Source organism: Bufo bufo, chromosome 4 (genome assembly GCF_905171765.1).
Source record: "Bufo bufo chromosome 4, aBufBuf1.1, whole genome shotgun sequence".
NCBI classification, from domain to species: domain Eukaryota; kingdom Metazoa; phylum Chordata; class Amphibia; order Anura; family Bufonidae; genus Bufo; species Bufo bufo.
Window position 1 is genome coordinate 610,129,288 of NC_053392.1, and position 19,161 is coordinate 610,148,448.

General features: G+C 43.3%; 1 protein-coding gene across 1 annotated transcript in view; it reads left to right on the forward strand.

Annotated features, from left to right (window-relative positions):
• The window catches only part of ALK (ALK receptor tyrosine kinase), a 140,456-nt gene that overhangs the window by 81,776 nt on the left and 39,519 nt on the right, over window positions 1-19,161 (forward strand). The window contains exon 18 of the mRNA XM_040430232.1: window positions 9,204-9,291. Coding sequence (XP_040286166.1) covers window positions 9,204-9,291 — 88 coding nt within the window. The remainder of the gene's footprint in view (window positions 1-9,203; window positions 9,292-19,161) is intronic.

Consider the following 19,161-nt stretch of genomic DNA (forward strand, 5'->3'; position numbering starts at 1 on the left):
ACCAAGCCAGACCTGATAGGGTGTATAATGCATTCGCTTATAATTACTGGCCCATGTCATTGGACAGATAAAAGTCAAAACATATGAAGATCAGTTCAAAAAATGTTTGCCCTCGTTCTGGACCATCAGATGCCAGATTTACTGTTCTTCTCTGCCCCTCTATTCAGTCTGGATATCTGTTTCTGACATTGTTGTGTTTTTGATAAAGTTGAATTGAAAAAAAAAACTGACACAGGAAGCAGCAGACCCATGGCCACACCCAGACAGTGGTTCCTGTGGATAGAATATATAAGCTCTATCTTTACATGGATATCTTGAATTCCTGGACACTATAAACAGAAAAAACACTATGAAAACCAGATCTGCCTTGCAAGACGATTGCACCGGACCCATAATAAAGAAGAGTGTATACCGCCCTTTAAATGGATATCACCGTCATTGGCAAAAAAACAAGAGGTCCGGAAAAAACTCACTACATCTACACTTTACTTGCATTTACTCCCACGATCTCTTGGACGGCCAAGGCCAAAGCTGATTGCATTCAGGAGCTGAAAATTAACTATAATTCTCCCATTTGTGATAGAAAGAGGGAAATATCTGCTGTGACTTCACCTTCTCTTATCATTAAATTGATGGCCTGCCAGAGGAAGACCTTGTACCGGAGTCACAACCAATTTGTCAAAAAGGTTGGAGAACGACAAGACAGATGAAATGCTGAGCCGAGGAGAACTTCCTTCAAGTTTTAATGATAAATATGTTACAGGCAACGTCGAAAACCTGTCACTCACCTTTACATGGAAGGAGACGGCACGGACCCCATCACAGCGGACAATACTCCTTCCTGGTGGCGTATTTATAGTCAATGTCAGATGTTCCCAATTTCTGTGAATTACTTAAGAAATCTTCCAGGGGCAAATGACAGGTCCAGAGATGATTATAACGTCACTGCTGCCGGTGAGATCTGCCAGAATTCAAGTGGACGGGAGATGGACAGATCCAATGCATGACATGGAGAGGAGAAGACACATGGACATCAAAATCCATATGATCTTGTAGGGTGATGTTGTCTCCATCCTTCCATTAGTGTAATGGGATTTTTAAACCAGGAAGATCAGGATGAACCGAGTCTATACATTTTACACTGATGTCTACACAGAAGCCAATCAGTGCATTTTAAAGTGCTACCAAAATCAATGCCCATCATGCCACTTAGCACACAGCTCATGTATGAGGTATACTGTCCCTGTGTACAAGAGTATTGTTACTATAATACTGCTCCTATGTACAAGAATATAACTACTATAATACTGCTCCTATGTACAAGAATATAACTACTATAATACTGCTCCTATGTACAAGAATATAACTACTATAATACTGCTCCTATGTACAAGAATATAACTACTATAATACTGCTCCTATGTACAAGAATATAACTACTATAATACTGCTCCTATGTACAAGAATATAACTACTATAATACTGCTCCTATGTACAAGAATATAACTACTATAATACTGCTCCTATGTACAAGAATATAACTACTATAATACTGCTCCTATGTATAAGAATATAACTACTATAATACTGCTCCTATGTACAAGAATATAACTACTATAATACTGCTCCTATGTACAAGACTATAACTACTATAATACTGCCCCTATGTACAAGAATATAACTACTATAATACTGCTCCTATGTACAAGTATATAACTACTATAATACTGCTCCTATGTACAAGAATATAACTACTATAATACTGCTCCTATGTACAAGAATATAACTACTATAATACTGCCTCCTATGTACAAGAATATAACTACTATAATACTGCCTCCTATGTACAAGAATATAACTACTATAATACTGCTCCTATGCACAAGAATATAACTACTATAGGGGGGCGGAGCCGAGCCACGCTGCTGAATGGCCGCACGAGCTTGAGCTCCTCCAGCATTCCGGCTCATTTGCCCTATATAAGCTTATAATTTGCCTGATTATGGGGAAACCTGGCAGAGAAAAGAACAGAGGAAGCTCAGAGTCCACCCCACTGCGCTCCAAACAGCCAGAGATGGAGAAGTTTCTCCGGAAAACGTCAAGGTTCACGGCGCAGAAAGGCTCCAATATGGCGACGTCTGCTGCACAAGACTCTGACGCAGGGGAATTATCAGATGCAGGCAGTGGCTCCGATGTCTCGGATAAGAGGCCCAGAGACCCACCTCTCTCAGAGCGAACCCTGCGCCGGGTCCTTGAATCTGCCCTCTCGCCCCTGAAACAAGACCTGTCTGATATCAAGGATGACATGAAGCATCTGGGGCAGAGAGTGGTGGCGTTAGAAGCCACTCAGGAGGCCATCATGACATATGAGAGTAAAGCGTCGGAGGTGCTGGCGTCTCACAAGGCCTTGCTAAACGATGCCTTCCTGAAATTGGAAGACCAAGAAAACCGCAGCCGCCGGCGCAATATCCGCATCCGCGGCCTACCTGAGTCATTTGCAGCGGAGGCCTTACCGACAGTGGCACGGGAATTGTTCTCTAAGCTGCTGGATCCTGACAGAGCGGCGGGAATCGTGGTGGAACGCATACACAGGGCGCTGCGCCCTAGGCCTAAACCGCAAGATCCGCCACGCGATGTAATATGTGGCTTATTGAGCTACGTTGATACCGCAGCCATCCTGAAAAGCCAAAGAGAAATGGAGGTACTGGAGTACGAAAATACCCCGATCCAAATGTTCCAAGACATCGCGCCATCCACACTGGCCAAGCGGCGCCTCCTCAGGCCTCTCCTGGATATCCTGAGGAAAACCTCGACCCCATTCCGCTGGCTATACCCCTTTGGGTTGGCGATCTCCAGAAATGGCAAGCTACTCACCGTACGCTCTCCTGCTGACCTAGAATCTGTCTGGCGGTCCCTGGACGTTCCTCCAATGGAAATCCCCTCATGGTTACCGGCTGACCAAGATGGCGCCCTTCCCATACCACCTCGTGTAACCACATGGCAGACGACGTCCACAGGCAAGTCGGATCGTTCGGGACGAAGCAGGATGGACAGAGATCCCACCTGATTAGAGGTGCTTGTAAGCATACCTTGCTGATATCTTTATCTCTCCAGATTAGGAGATGACTGTTGTTCACCTCCATGTTATACGGGTTACTAAAGGCGGACTTGGCCTTTCTACATTTTCAGTGTTTTTTACATTTTTAGTGTTTATTTTTGTGGCCTACCTTTTATTTTGGCCTAATGCTATGTTTAAACGGTTCTGTACCGTATTATTGCTGCCGCGGGACGCTACCTCTAGGATAGCGCATTCTGTTCCTCATTGCAGGGTGATGTCCGGACGGATTAAGATGCTGGACACATCTTTCGTTTTTGGTCTCTTTTGTTCAGACCACAGGTGCTTTACTTGCCCCCTCGCCAGTCCAATCCTGTCTTGGCTGGTGATAGGTAGAGTACCAACCTTCCTCGGACAGGTGTCTTGTCTGAGTCACTTATTTGTCAACTTGACATGTTTAATGTTCTCTTGTTAATTTTTTGTTCCTTTACACTTCCCTTACCTTCTTTCCCTTCTCCTGCTCATATCATCTGTGTGCTCTTCCATACTTCCATGGATGTATTATGCATTTGCTCACCTGAATGTACGCAGTAATGTCCTCTATAGTAGTCGCCTCACTAAACGCGCACGGGCTGAACGAGCCATGTAAAAGGTCTCAAACACTATCTCTCCTTCTGAAAGATAAGGTCTCTGTGGCCTTTTTGCAAGAGACCCATTTCAGAACGGGCAAGATTCCTAGGCTTCCCCCTAAGAAATTTGTCCAGTGGTTTCACAGTACTCACGACTCCGCCAGTAGAGGGGTTAGTATAGCTGTGCATAAATGCCTCCCCTTTAAACACTCAGCTATCTCAGCAGATCCAGAGGGTAGGTACATTTTTATAAAGGGTTTACTGGGTGAATCTCTAGTGACCTTTGCTAACTTGTACGCTCCCAATAAAGGTCAAGTGCCATGGCTCGTTCAGACCCTTGCTGCGTTATCCTCCTTCTCAGAGGGCTTATTAGTACTGGGGGGCGACTTTAATGTTGCCCTGGAGCCAGCGGTGGACACCTCGGTGGGCAGACCTTCTGTTTCTTACAAGCTTTTGAAAAGATTAAAAATTTCCCTGAGGAAACTTAAAGTATTAGATATCTGGCGGGCCCTAAACCCCAATGGCCGAGATTATACTTTTTACTCACATGCCAAACTATCTTTCCACAGATTGGATTACATTTTTCTGTCCAGTTCACATATGCGTAATGTCTCTGGAGCCCGGATAGGTAATATAACATTGTCCGACCATGTCCCTGTCATTGTAAATTTTTCCCTGTCTGGCCCGCAGAGAAAGGAGCGCTTGTGGCGTCTCAATGATACCCTGATTCTAGACCCTAGACACGCGGACAAACTTAAGGCCTCAATATCTGAATTTTTCACACTTAATGACACCCCAGATTCACCTCCTTCTCCTTCTATACTATGGGAATCTCATAAGGTGGTCCTAAGGGGGGAACTTATAGCTTTGGGAGCTTTTGTGAAAAAACAAAGGACACTAGCCCTGGACGCCTTATTGGCGAACATAACCCGTTTAGAATCCTCCCATAAGGAATCTCGGGCTATAAGCACCCTAGCAGAACTAACTGAAGCCAGAACAAAACTAAAAAATCTATTGAATGTCACCTCAGCAAAGTTGGTACTTCGTTCCCGATTTAAGGCCTATGCTCATGGGGATAGAGGAAACAGACTGATGTCGGCAATTGCCAAGAAGCAGTTCTCTGACTCCTTTGTTTCCTCTATTAAGGACTCCAAGGGCAAAGTACATAAGTCTACCCCAGACGTCGCTAAGGCATTTTGTACTTTCTATGAGGCCTTATATAATTTGCCACCCCCTAATGGGACTACCCCTGGAGATCTATCTGAGGCCACTGATAAATTCCTGCAGTCTCTAGACCTTCCCTCTGTTTCCCCATCAAAAATTACCCTCCTGACTAAGCCTATTTCCGATTCAGAGGTTCGCAAGGTCCTTATGTCTATCCCATCGGGCAAAAGCCCCGGCCCTGATGGATTTTCCATTGCATACTATAAATCCTTTCAGGATGTGTTAATCCCACACTTCAGGAACTTGTGCAACTACCTTCTGACAGGGGGTTCTCTAGCTCCTCATTCCTTATTGGCGCACATTACTGTCCTCCATAAGGAAAACAAAGATCCAACATGCTGCAGTAACTATAGGCCAATATCTTTACTTAATAATGATGTGAAGTGGTGGGCGAAAATTCTGGCTACCAGGCTTCAGGATGTTCTTCCCGACATTGTACATGAGGAACAAGTAGGTTTTGTCCATGGCAGACAGGGGTCGGAGAACACGGTACGGCTTCTACATCTGGTGAATTGGGCTAAGAATTCTTCTAGGCCTTTAGTCCTAGTGAGTACAGATGCGGAAAAAGCCTTCGACAGGGTCAGCTGGCTCTTCATGTCGCGGACCCTGTCGAAGTTTGGCCTCCCGGACCAGTTTATCAGTGCTGTCAACACCCTTTACTCGGCCCCCTCTGCCATGGTCAAAGTCAATGGAGCATTATCCCCACCATTTCGCATCACCAACGGGACAAGACAGGGGTGCCCCCTCTCCCCGGCACTATTTGTACTGGTCATGGAAACCCTTCTGTGTAAAATTAGATCAGACCCTGTTATTAGAGGCCTTCAGATTGGCTCACAAACCCATGTTACTGCAGCATTCGCGGATGACCTTTTAGTCATGACCTCCAACCCTGCAGAGGCCTTGCCCAAGTTGTTGAATACTTTTGAGGACTTTGGATTTGTATCCAATTTTAAAATAAATTATGGGAAATCCATGGCACTTAATATTTCTTGCCACCAATCTGTAGTCAACAGTCTAAAACGCACCACCCCATTTGCCTGGGCCTCCAGAGACATTACATTTTTAGGAACGCATGTTTCGGCCAATATTCAGGACCTAGCCTCCCTTAACTATGCTCCACTCCTGCAAGAGGTTCGCACCCACTTACAAAATTTGAAACTCCCTTTTGTTTCATGGATAGGGAGGAAAAACTATCTGAAAACGTTCATTCTCCCCAAATTTCTTTATTTGCTACAAGCCATACCTATATGGTTGCCAAACTCATACTTTTCAGAGGTCCGCCGAGTGTTCACGCGCTTTCTCTGGAATGGTAAGTCTCCACGCATTGCCTATACTGTCCTTACAAGAGATAAGAAGTTTGGAGGCTTTGGGATGCCTGATGTAAAGTCATATTACACTGCTGTTCAGTTATGTAGATGTGTATCTACCCTAACATGTAAATCTAACTCCCTTTGCTCACGGCTTGAATCTGTACTACTCACCAACCAAGATCAGCTCACTCTATGGGGTGTTAGGCCCTTTTCAGCTAACCATTACGCCTCATCCCCGGTTTGGAAGGGAATGCTAGTAGAATGGTCTAAAATGGTCAAATCCCAGCAGTTTAGTTTTCCCAATCCCTGTATGCCTCTTAAATTGTTACAGAGCTATATCCATCCTTCTGTGTCAAGCCCCTCTGGGATTTGGTCTAGGCTCGCTGGCCTGTTCCTGTGGGATGTCCTTCTCCCAGACGGTAGTTTGCAGTGGGATTTAATATTGGATCGCCCCGAAATCAAGACAGCCCCCTTTTTCCATTTGGCAGATTTTAAGAGAGATACCAAGTTATGCGTTGGAACCTTTGTTAGTAATAGTTCCCCCTCTTGGCTTGAGAAGAAAGTCTTGGCCCCTAAGCCTCCTCCTAGGCCATTATCCCAGATGTATAAAGAAATGCTTTCCTTCTTACCACCAGAGCTTGGGTATTTGACTTCATGGGAGCGAGAGCTTTCTGTGACCTTGACGGAACCAGAGAGAGCCTTTGTTCTGGCTCATTCTCATGGCTTTGGTCGTTGTGTGAGAGTTCAGGAGAATTCTTTTAAGCTACTAAGTAGATGGTATAAAACTCCTGAATTCTTGCACAAACTTAACCCTGAGGTACCCGAGGTGTGTTGGAGATGTGGCATAGAAACTGGTTCATTATCACATATCTGGTGGTTCTGCCATAAGATCCAGCCGTTTTGGAAACTGATAGAATCAATGATCAATAGCGTTTGCAAAACTAAAGTCATACTAGATGCTAAACTTATCTTACTGTGGTGTCCTAATAGCACGATAACCCCTGCTAAAAATAATCTCCCTACAATGCTGATCACAGCTGCTAGACTACTAGTTCCCTTTTTGTGGAAAACCGATTCCCCTCCAAATCTCGATATGTGGACGGACAAGGCAGATCAAATCTACCGCTTTGAGGAACTGGCGCATTGGGAAACAAACTCACGTCACTGCTTCCTAAAGATATGGTCCCCGTGGAAATCACACAGGAATTTCACATGATAGAGCAGGTTCCCCTCACTTCTCCTCCCTACCCCCTTTTCCCTTCTTTTTGTTTCTTTTGATGTATGTTTCTGATGAAAATGATAATAGCTGGTATTGTTTACACATGACTTGTACGCTGGATAACTATTGTGACTCTTAATGTTATGAAACAGTTGTCATGTGTAGGCATGTGGCCTTGTTTTCTTACCTCAATAAAAAGAAATATGGTTAAGAATATAACTACTATAATACTGCTCCTATGTACAAGAATGTAACTACTATAATACTGCTCGTATGTACAAGAATATAACTACTATAATACTGCCTCCTATGTACAAGAATATAACTACTATAATACTGCTCCTATGTACAAGAATATAACTACTATAATACTGCTCCTATGTACAAGAATATAACTACTATAATACTGCTCCTATGTACAAGAATATAACTACTATAATACTGTTCCTATGTACAAGAATATAACTACTATAATACTGCTCCTATGTACAAGAATATAACTACTATAATACTGCTCCTATGTACAGAATATAACTACTATAATACTGCTCCTATGTACAAGAATATAACTACTATAATACTGCTCCTATGTACAAGAATATAACTACTATAATACTGTTCCTATGTACAAGAATATAACTACTATAATACTGCTCCTATGTACAAGAATATAACTACTATAATACTGCTCTTATATACAAGAATATAACTACTATAATACTGCCTCCTATGTACAAGAATATATCTACTATAATACTGCTCCTATGTACAAGAATATAACTACTATAATACTGCTCCTATATACAAGAATATAACTACTATAATACTGCTCCTATGTACAAGAATATAACTACTATAATACTGCTCCTATGTACAAGAATATAACTACTATAATACTGCCTCCTATGTACAAGAATATAACTACTATAATACTGCCTCCTATGTACAAGAATATAACTACTATAATACTGCTCCTATGTACAAGAATATAACTACTATAATACTGCCTCCTATGTACGAGAATATAACTACTATAATACTGCTCCTATGTACAAGAATATAACTACTATAATACTGCCTCCTATGTACGAGAATATAACTACTATAATGCTGCTCCTATGTACAAGAATATAACTACTATAATACTGCTCCTATGTACAAGAATATAACTACTATAATACTGCTCCTATGTACAAGAATATAACTACTATAATACTGCTCCTATGTACAAGAATATAACTACTATAATACTGCTCCTATGTACAAGAATATAACTACTATAATACTGCCTCCTATGTACAAGTATATAACTACTATAATACTGCCTCCTATCTACAAGAATATAACTACTATAATATTGCTCCTATGTACAAGAATATAACTGCTATAATACTGCTCCTATGTACAAGAATATAACTACTATAATACTCCCTTCTATGTACAAGAATATAACTACTATAATACTGCTCCTATGTACAAGAATATAACTACTATAATACTGCCTCCTATGTACAAGAATATAACTACTATAATACTGCCTCCTATGTACGAGAATATAACTACTATAATGCTGCTCTTATGTACAGATACAGATTTAACAGGGCAATGATACCATCATATGGGATACTTTTTGGGAACCTAGATTGTGAGCCCCATTGGGGACAGCCTGAAGCTAATGTTTGTATAAAAATAAATAAATAGCGGACAGTCATAGAATTTAACCCATTCATTAGAAAACTATAATTTCTTCCCTGTATCTTTTTCAGAGGTCTGGGTCACGGCGCATTTGGAGAAGTTTATGAAGGTCAAGTATTGTCTGGTCCAAATGAGCCGCCCCTGAAGGTCGCAGTGAAGGTAAATTATGGGGATGTTGATGGTATTTGTATTTCATGGACTCCACAGTAGATGATGGACAGTAGGCGACCATTCATGGTGGATCAGCACTTTTCACATTATTTTCCTTATATTTTTCTTTCTTTTAATAGCCCAATGTTTAACTAGAATATTTTATTTCAGTTGTGTCTGAGCCCGGTTACACTTATTTTTATATAGGGCAGATATAACTTGTAATTACTAGAAGAATAGATGCTGTGTGGGTAGTAGTGGTGTTCTTTTTTTATTCTATTTTTTATTATTTATATTATTATTGTTTTTATGTGTTTTTTTGGTGTTTTTTTTACACATTGCTGCTTCCTGATCTGTAAACATGGTACCAATTGAGCTCTGCATATACAGCAATAGGGCAGGCCTGGGCAGTAATAAACCACCAACGAGTCCTGCCTTCCCTGGCAATGGACTCCCCGCTCCTGCACCTGCACAATCCTGCAAGGACTTTCAGGAGTCACATTTGGACCCACCAGATATTTAAAGGGGTTCTGCAAAAATTCTGCCAGACCTGTGAAGGAAATCTTACTGACGTACCTGCTTCCCGGCATCGGCATCACGCTCCTTCTTCTCCTGGCCTGAGATGCTCTGCTGAGCTCTAGCAATGTCAACATCCGGATTGACATCGCTGCAGCCAATCACAGGCTGACCTTGGGACCATGTGACCATTTCTCATACTGCAAGGGAAGCCTGACACCGCCTGTGGACAGTGGCGTTCCTAGGGTGTTTGGCACCTGGGGCGGGTCCTTTCTCTGCCCCCCCCCCCCCCCCAATACTTTAAAACAATTGTACCCCCCTCACAGTAGTATTGCCCTCATTGTACAGCCTTCACAGTAGATTTGTACAGATGTGTGCCCCCTCACAGTAGTTATGCCCACATTGTGCCATCTCACAGTAGTTATGCCCTCTCTGTGCCCCTTTCACAGTTGTAATGCCCTCTTTGTTCCCCCTTCACAGTATTAATCCCCATTGTGCTCCCTTCATAGTAATAATCCCCATTGTGCCCCTTCATAGTAATAATCCCCATTGTGCCCCCTTCACAGTAATAATCCCCATTGTGCCCCCTTCACAGTATTAATCCCCATTGTGCCCCCTTCATAGTAATAACCCCTATTGTGCCCCTTCATAGTAATAATCCCCATTGTGCCCCCTTCACAGTAATAATGCCCATTGTGCCCCCTTCATAGTAATAACCCCTATTGTGCCCCTTCATAGTAATAATCCCCATTGTGCCCCCTTCACAGTAATAATGCCCTCTGTGCCCCCTCCATAGTAATAAATCCCTCTGTGACACAGTAACTACTCACCTTGTCCCGTTCCTGAAGCTCACATACCTCTCTTCCCTGCAGGCACAGATCGCACTGCAGTATGGTGTGGGCGGAGCTTATGCAGATTTCTGGGCTGCAGGCTCCGCCCACACAGGCTGGCAGAACGATCTGTGTCTGCAGGCTGAACGGTGGACCGGAGAGAAGTCTTCTTCTTGGAGAAGCGCGGGGAGCTGAGCGGTGAGGGACAGGACCCAGCTGGCACTCCGCTGAGAGCCGACACCCGTTCAGTATCCGGCGCAGGCATGGTGAGGGAAGGACGCTCGCCGGCTGCCAGCTTCCTCACCATGCCTGTGCCGAATACTGAAAGGCGCAAGATTTTCCCAGCGCACAGGGGCGGCAGGAGGAGGCGAACGCTGCCTGGCCCTGTCAATCAAGACTTGGAGGGCGTGTAATGAGGTGGGAGAACGGAGCCTCTAGGATCAGGACCGATACCCCCCCCCCCCCCCCCTCTCCTAAAGGCTACTTTGCATATTATAAAAGTAAGAATTCTGGAGTAACGGGGGCATGAATAATCACAAGAATAGCAGAGCCAGGTGCAGTTGACATAAGCACATCGCTAATGTCCGCCAGTTTAATAGTGGAAATTCTAGTGACAGAAACCCTTTAAAGTCGTCCTGCTCTCTGCAAGTGTTCATGGGTATTTCTTGTTCTCATTTTCAGCCTCAGCCCTATTTGCTCTGTGGGCAGCGGCCTAGGGCATCCAAATTTCAAGGGTATCCCTTTTTTTTTTCTTCTAATAGATGTGAATCCTTGATTTTGGCTACAGCTGTGTGTGTAGTGCAGATGTGTAAGTACGCGGTGTATATGCGTGTGTTCATATGTTTGTGTATAGTTAGTACCCGTTTGGTGGTCCAGCCTGACCCCGGTGCCATGCGCTCTCGTCAATAGCCAGGTGAGTTGTGTAGGACTCCCAAAAATCTACATGACAACCCCGATAATGGCGGCCATGTTGCTTGTCAACCAGGAACGGCTATAACTTTGAGAAACGGCTGATACGCATTTTCTAGCAATCAAGAGCTTCATTTCCTGGGACTTTTACTTTACGTTTGGTGGAAATGCCCTTTAAGGCCTTTCCCGACTAATAAAGTAAATCAGTGTCTGCATCAGATCATTACTTGGGAGACGGACACAAAGTGGCAACGTCTCGTTTTTTTCTTTATTTATTTTTTTGCTTTTTGTGACCGTTGATCGACGACTTATTTTGAGAAGCGGCTTCTTGGACCATAAATCCAGGCGTAAGTCGGTCCGAACCGCGGCGCAGACCAAAGTTATTGTCAGGTCCTTTTGATTAAAGTAGTTAGAGGTCCACCATCCTCCATAAAAGCGCGGTACACAGGAGCCATCCATTACTCCTCTCTGCCGCTGCATTGACGTGACTCCGGAAGCAGGCGCCTGCTTAGTGCCGGCTCATAAAACGTCCTGTCCGCCGCGTCCTAAATCACGGGAAGAGTTTGGCAGGTGCGCGCCTCTTCTCCATTCTCTTTATGTTGGTGTCTGATGCGGGAGGGGGGGGTATTACTTCCTCCGATCCAACTTGTTTCCTTTTACTTTTAGAAGTTTGCAGATAATTGATACCAGTGAAGCACCGCGCCGTGATTGCAAACAGAAGACATAAAATCGACCCTGTAAAATATATATAAAGTAAAAGAAACAGAAGACGGTTGTAAAACATCCCCAGAGCCCAGAGTAACTGAGCTGAACCCATATAACGTTACAGGCCCAAGACCTTTGGAGAAACTTTTAGCGCTATTCATTGCAACTTTCTGGTATACTTTGTTTTTCAGTTTCTCACCACCTCCGCTTGCTGTCAGTAGATTGAAATATTCTTGTTTTCGCCCAGAGGCTCAGGCTGCACCATCTGTTACAATTGTATCCAGTCTAAACAATCCTCTGCGAGGTGAACACATCATTGTTACAATGTATCAGTCTGGAGCTAGAGGATTGTCTAGCCTGTATATACATTGTAACAAAACCTCCCCTGTAAGAAATGTTTAGGTCTGTTCAGAGTGTAGACAAGAATGTACCCATTCACTGACTTCAAGCAGAAATCTTGAAATGGTAATGAACTGAAACACAAAGTATGAAGTTTTTTTGTTTGTTTTTTTTTTTTTGCCGTGATTACATTTTAATTAAATTAAAAACTAAAAAAACATATCTTCTTTTTCTCCATGTTTATTACATTGAACAGTACTACTATACTAGAGCAATGGTAGCAAACCCTCAGCTGTGAGAAATCTTTAGGTCTATACCAGTTTTTAGCCTCTGGAGGTCTAGACTTCATCCATAGCAGGCACTCTCAATCATGTGCTGTGTCTGGTAGAGCGCCCCCTAGTGAACCCCAAACGTTCATAAACCCAAGACATCCACAGCAGGACACCGTTATAATCACAGTTCTGAATAGAGGCCTATTATTTAAATAACAGGATCCATCAGAGGTAGTTTGTTGACAGTTTCAACTTGAACTCAGAGATAAAGCTACCAAAAATGCCAACTTGTCCATGGTTTCCTTGTGGCAATCTCAACTTGAACACAAATTAAGTAAAAAAAACACTAACAAAAGTTCATGATGATACTGTCAGGGACGTAACTAGTAGTAATGAGCAAGCACCAAAGTATTCAGCCCAAACACATTGCTATATTCGTGTGCTCGGCCAAGCACCCAAGTATAATGGAAGTCCATGGGAGACAACCAGGCACCCACTGCTAGAAATGTGCAAGCCATCCATCTATCCATGAGACAGATAACAGCTAGCATACCTTACAATAACAGCCTTGTGCACTATGAGATATTCCAAACCAGCTCTCATCTGTCTGAGAAACAGTAAACCTCAAAGTTATTTTGCATCTGTTGGATGGCTTGTGTAGACCTGCGCACCTAGATCAATATCATTAGGGCGACAAAAAGTTTTCAGATTGTCCTAACATAATATTCAATAACCTTTCTATACAGTTTTGTCATGTAAAAACTCATTTTCATAAACATGGGCATATGGGAAAGACATGCAAATGAGCAGAATCTGCCTTGTTTTTCAGCTCTCATAAGACTATGAAAACCAATAGATGGCGCTATTGAGTTATGAACAGCGCCCTCTATTGGTTTCACAGTCTTATGACAAGTCTAATATTCTTGTTAAAGACTATGAAACCAATATGGGGTGCTGTTCATAACTCAATAGCGCCATCTATTGGTTTCATAGTCTTCTGACAAGAATTTTAGACTGAGTCTTATGACAAGCTTATTAGTGTAGCCTTTTGCATGGAAAATTTGCGATAAAAATTTGTGATTAGAATATTTGCGATCTACACTAGGATGATATCTGACACTGGGAAAGCTGGGTAATAACTCAGTGATAAAATCTGACACTGGGAAAGCTGGGTAATAACTTGCGATCTACACTGAGTTATTACCCAGCTTTTCCAGTGTCAGATATTATCACTGACTTACTACATAATTATTACATAATATTTGCGAATATATTTACGAATATTCTAAAAAAAGAATATAGAGCAATATAGCGAATATGATCTCATGAACAACGTCCTCTATTAGTTGCATAGTGTTATGTGACAAGACTATTCGCTGTTGTGAGTGAATAGTCTTGTCATAACACTATTCAACTAATAGAGGACGCTGTTCATGAGAGATTCTGCTCATTTGCATGTGTTTCCCATATGCCCATGTTTACGCAAATGAGTTTTTACATGACAAAACTGTATAGAAAGGTTATAGAATATTATGTTAGGACAATCAGAAAAGTTTTTGTCGCCCTAATGATATTGATCTAGGTGCGCAGGTCCACCCAAGCCATCCAACAGATGCAAAATAACTTTGAGGTTTACTGGTTCTCAGTCAGATGAGAGCTGGTTTGGAATGTCTCATAGTGCATGAGGCTGTTATCTGTCTCATGGATGGATGGATAGATAGATAGATGGATGGCTTGTACATACCTGGCTTTTGGCATATAGCCTTTGTGTGGTTATCTATTGTATGTTGTACGTAATAGGACGCATCCAGCTATTCTCTTAATGCTGTTTCCAAACCATTTTAATGGGGTTTCCATCAATTTCTAACTTTTTTTATGAACCAGACACCCTCTTCCCTTCAGAGCAGGGGGTGCCTGGTTGTCTCCCATTGACTTCCATTGTATTTGAGCACCCGAATTACTGCGAGCACTTGGATCTGCCAAGCATAGCGATGCTCGAGCTGTACAGGTATTCGGCCGAGCATGCTCGCTCATCACTAGTACCTAGACATACAGATGTCCCCGTGACGGTGGGTGACAGAAGATCTGTGAGACTGGCAACACGTGCTTTGATCTGACAGGTTTCCTTGTGGATCAATAGACGTCTGTGTTGTCTCTGACACTGGCCACATCTCTAACCTCCAGGTGTTGCTATTGTGGTCATTTAACTTTTCTTATTTATGGTTGCTTCTCCCACAATGCTGTGCGGTTTATAGCTTTAGTGGTATCTGTGGTCTGCTGGTGTTTGGTTCTCGGCTGAGTTCCTGTTGCTGCCACAACAACTAAGTTAAGTGTTTCCTTTCCCTTTTGCATTTTGTTTTGGTTTATCTGTGTGTTGTTTTTTCCCTGCCTTTTGTTGTAGGCCTGAGGGAGACTCTTGATCGTCCTTCCTTTCTGGAGGAACAGGTAGTCTCAGTCCTGTCACTATCGCCAGGGTCTTATAGGGTGAGTTAGGACTCTAGGTACTCCTGCCTATGAACTGACCTACCTTTGGGGTCTGTTCATACTGATAGCCAGTCAGGGCTGTGACTAAGGATTTGACTAGGAGGTCTCCTTCTTTCTTCTCTAGCTTTCAGACCTTGTTCCTTGTTCCCTCTCCTTCTTCGTCCGGTGTGGGGGTCTCCCTCCCACACATGGGCTTGACAGATACGCTGCAACGATTTTTCAGGATTTTACATCTCTGGACGACAGAGCTAATATTAAAGTGGGGTGGCACTTCTGGCAAATGGGTATAGGGGGTGTGAAGAGAAGCTCATCAGACCCCCTAAATACTGATCCCTAGCAACTCCTAAATAAATGTAGACCCCAGGAAATGTAAAACTTACCCAGGGCATCCCCAGATTCCCTAAATTAATTTAGACCCCCTCTTAATAACAGACCCCAGGCACTTTCCCATCTACTCCTCCTCTGAATCCTTGCTGATCTCTCCTGCGGCTATAGGACCTTCACAGGTCATGTGACTCTGAAGATCCTTCATCAGGTCTTGACGGAAGCTGCACAAAGCAGTTTTATTGCATTTTTTTGCCACAATTCTCATCAAAATAATGCACAATAAAACAACAATGTACTTTAAAAAAGGACTCGTTGCACAAAGCAATAAAGATGCAATTCTTCTAAAGTGTTTGCGCAGTACCGCCTGTATTGTAATCCGCCATTGACACAGTGACTTCAATGAAAACTGTGCAATGCTTCAAGCCTCCTGTGGCGGGGCTACAGAGAAATCGAGCACTTGCTGCTAGGTTCCTGCGCAGATTACAGCTGATCGTTGGATGTTAGGGCAGAAGGACACCGCGTAATCAGGTAACTGTCGGGAGACCCATCTAATAAAATTAGATTACCCAAAACGGCTAAACCTCTTTAGTAAAAAGTAGAGCACCACTTTAAACGGTTTCTGTCACCCCACAAAACTCTTTTTATTTTTTTTTTGGTAGTTAGATTCCTCCTAGTGCGATATAGCAGAATATAATGCTCTTACTTACTTTCATGCGGCCGATTCTTTATAAAACGAAGTTTTATAATATGTAAATGAGGGCTCTACCAGCAAGTAGGGCGTCTACTTGCTGGTAGCCGCAGCAGCAATCCGCCCCCTCGCCGTGTTGATTGACAGGGCCAGCCGGGATCTCCTCCTCCGGCCGGCCCTGTCAGTAATTCAAAAATCGCGCGCCTCTGGTCATTCGGCTCAGGCGCTCTGAGATGAGGAGGCTCGTCTCCTCAGTGCGCCTGCGCCGATGACATCACCGAATGAGAAGACGTCATCGGCGCAGGCGCACTGAGGAGACGAGCCTCCTCATCTCAGAGCGCCTGCGCCGAATGACCAGAGGCGCGCGATTTTTGAAATACTGACAGGGCCGGCCGGAGGAGGAGATCCCGGCTGGCCCTGTCAATCAACACGGCGAGGGGGTGGATTTCTGCAGCAGCTACCAGCAAGTAGACGCCCTACTTGCTGGTAGAGCCCTCATTTACATATTATAAAAGTTCGTTTTATAAAGAATCGGCCGCATGAAAGTAAGTAAGAGCATTATATTCTGCTATATCGCACTAGGAGGAATCTAACTATCCAAAAAAAAAAAAATGAGTTTTGTGGGGTGACAGAAACCGTTTAAAGTTTTAATCCAGATGAAGGTCCGCCCCCTGAGGCATGACACAATGTATCAGTTATACCCAGAGTGTTACCTATTTTACACTAGAGCCCTCCTGATTTTTCCAGCTGTGACAGTCCATGACTTATCCTAGGCGGGGGTCTATGTGCCTGTGGGGGTGGGGGGTCTGCACATGATTCTGTGTGTGATCTGATAAACATTCTACAAAGTTGCAATTGCAACAGCAAGAAAGAAAAGTTGTGGAAATCACAGAATCGCTAGAAATGTTAATGAAAATTGAAACAAAATATTCAATCTTTCAAACTTGCAGACTTTGCGTCTTCTTTTTACCTTATTGTGCCAATATTGTATGCGAGCGAGCGATGGAAGTCCTCCTCATCACAAGTCGCTGGTACAAAACCTTTTTGTTTCTTTTATTTCTTTACTTCATTCCAATATAAAATCGTACATCATGAGGGACGCTGAGCCCGACATCGTTCACACCTCCTACCCTCCACGCGACGTTTCGGGAGAACTCAGTGTAAATTTAATGGTATTATGACAAACGGGTATTATGATAAATGGGTAACAAACAGTAGAAGGGAAGATGCATAGCATGAGCACATCGTCCACATAGCGAAGCCACGTGGACGATGTGTCCAAACCACCCACACAGAATACATGACGTGTCTCTAAGGCTTCCATGAATATACAGTCGTGGCCAAAAGTTTTGAGAATTACATAAATATTGGAAATTGGAAAAGTTGCTGCTTAAGTTTTTATAATAGCAATTTGCATATACTCCAGAATGTTATGAAGAGTGATCAGATGAATTGCATAGTCCTTCTTTGCCATGAAAATTAACTTAATCCCAAAAAAACTTTCCACTGCATTTCATTGCTGTCATTAAAGGACCTGCTGAGATCATTTCAGTAATCGTCTTGTTATCTCAGGTGAGAATGTTGACGAGCAGAAGGCTGGAGATCATTATGTCAGGCTGATTGGGTTAAAATGGCAGACTTGACATGTTAAAAGGAGGGTGATGCTTGAAATCATTGTTCTTCCATTGTTAACCATGGTGACCTGCAAAGAAACGAGTGCAGCCATCATTGCGTTGCATAAAAATGGCTTCACAGGCAAGGATATTGTGGCTACTAAGATTGCACCTCAATCAACAATTTATAGGATCATCAAGAACTTCAAGGAAAGAGGTTCAATTCTTGTTAAGAAGGCTTCAGGGCGTCCAAGAAAGTCCAGCAAGCGCCAGGATCGTCTCCTAAAGAGGATTCAGCTGCGGGATCGGAGTGCCACCAGTGCAGAGCTTTCTCAGGAATGGCAGCAGGCAGGTGTGAGCGCATCTGCACGCACAGTGAGGAGAAGACTTTTGGAAGATGGCCTGGTGTCAAGAAGGGCAGCAAAGAAGCCACTTCTCTCCAAAAAAACATCAGGTACAGATTGATCTTCTGCAGAAAGTATGGTGAATGGACTGCTGAGGACTGGGGCAAAGTCATATTCTCCGATGAAGCCTCTTTCCGATTGTTTGGGGCATCTGGAAAAAGGCTTGTCCGGAGAAGAAAAGGTGAGCGCTACCATCAGTCCTGTGTCATGCCAACAGTAAAGCATCCTGAGACCATTCATGTGTGGGGTTGCTTCTCATCCAAGGGAGTGGGCTCACTCACAATTTTGCCCAAAAACACAGCCATGAATAAAGAATGGCACCAAAACACCCTCCAACAGCAACTTCTTCCAACAATCCAACAACAGTTTGGTGAAGAACAATGCATTTTCCAGCACGATGGAGCACCGTGCCATAAGGCAAAAGTGATAACTAAGTGGCTCGGGGACCAAAACGTTGACATTTTGGGTCCATGGCCTGGAAACTCCCCAGATCTTAATCCCATTGAGAACTTGTGGTCAATCCTCAAGAGGCGGGTGGACAAACAAAAACCCACTAATTCTGACAAACTCCAAGAAGTGATTATGAAAGAATGGGTTGCTATCAGTCAGGAATTGGCCCAGAAGTTGATTGAGAGCATGCCCAGTCGAATTGCAGAGGTCCTGAAAAAGAAGGGCCAACACTGCAAATACTGACTCTTTGCATAAATGTCATGTAATTGTCGATAAAAGCCTTTGAAACGTATGAAGTGCGTGTAATTATATTTCACTACATCACAGAAACAACTGAAACAA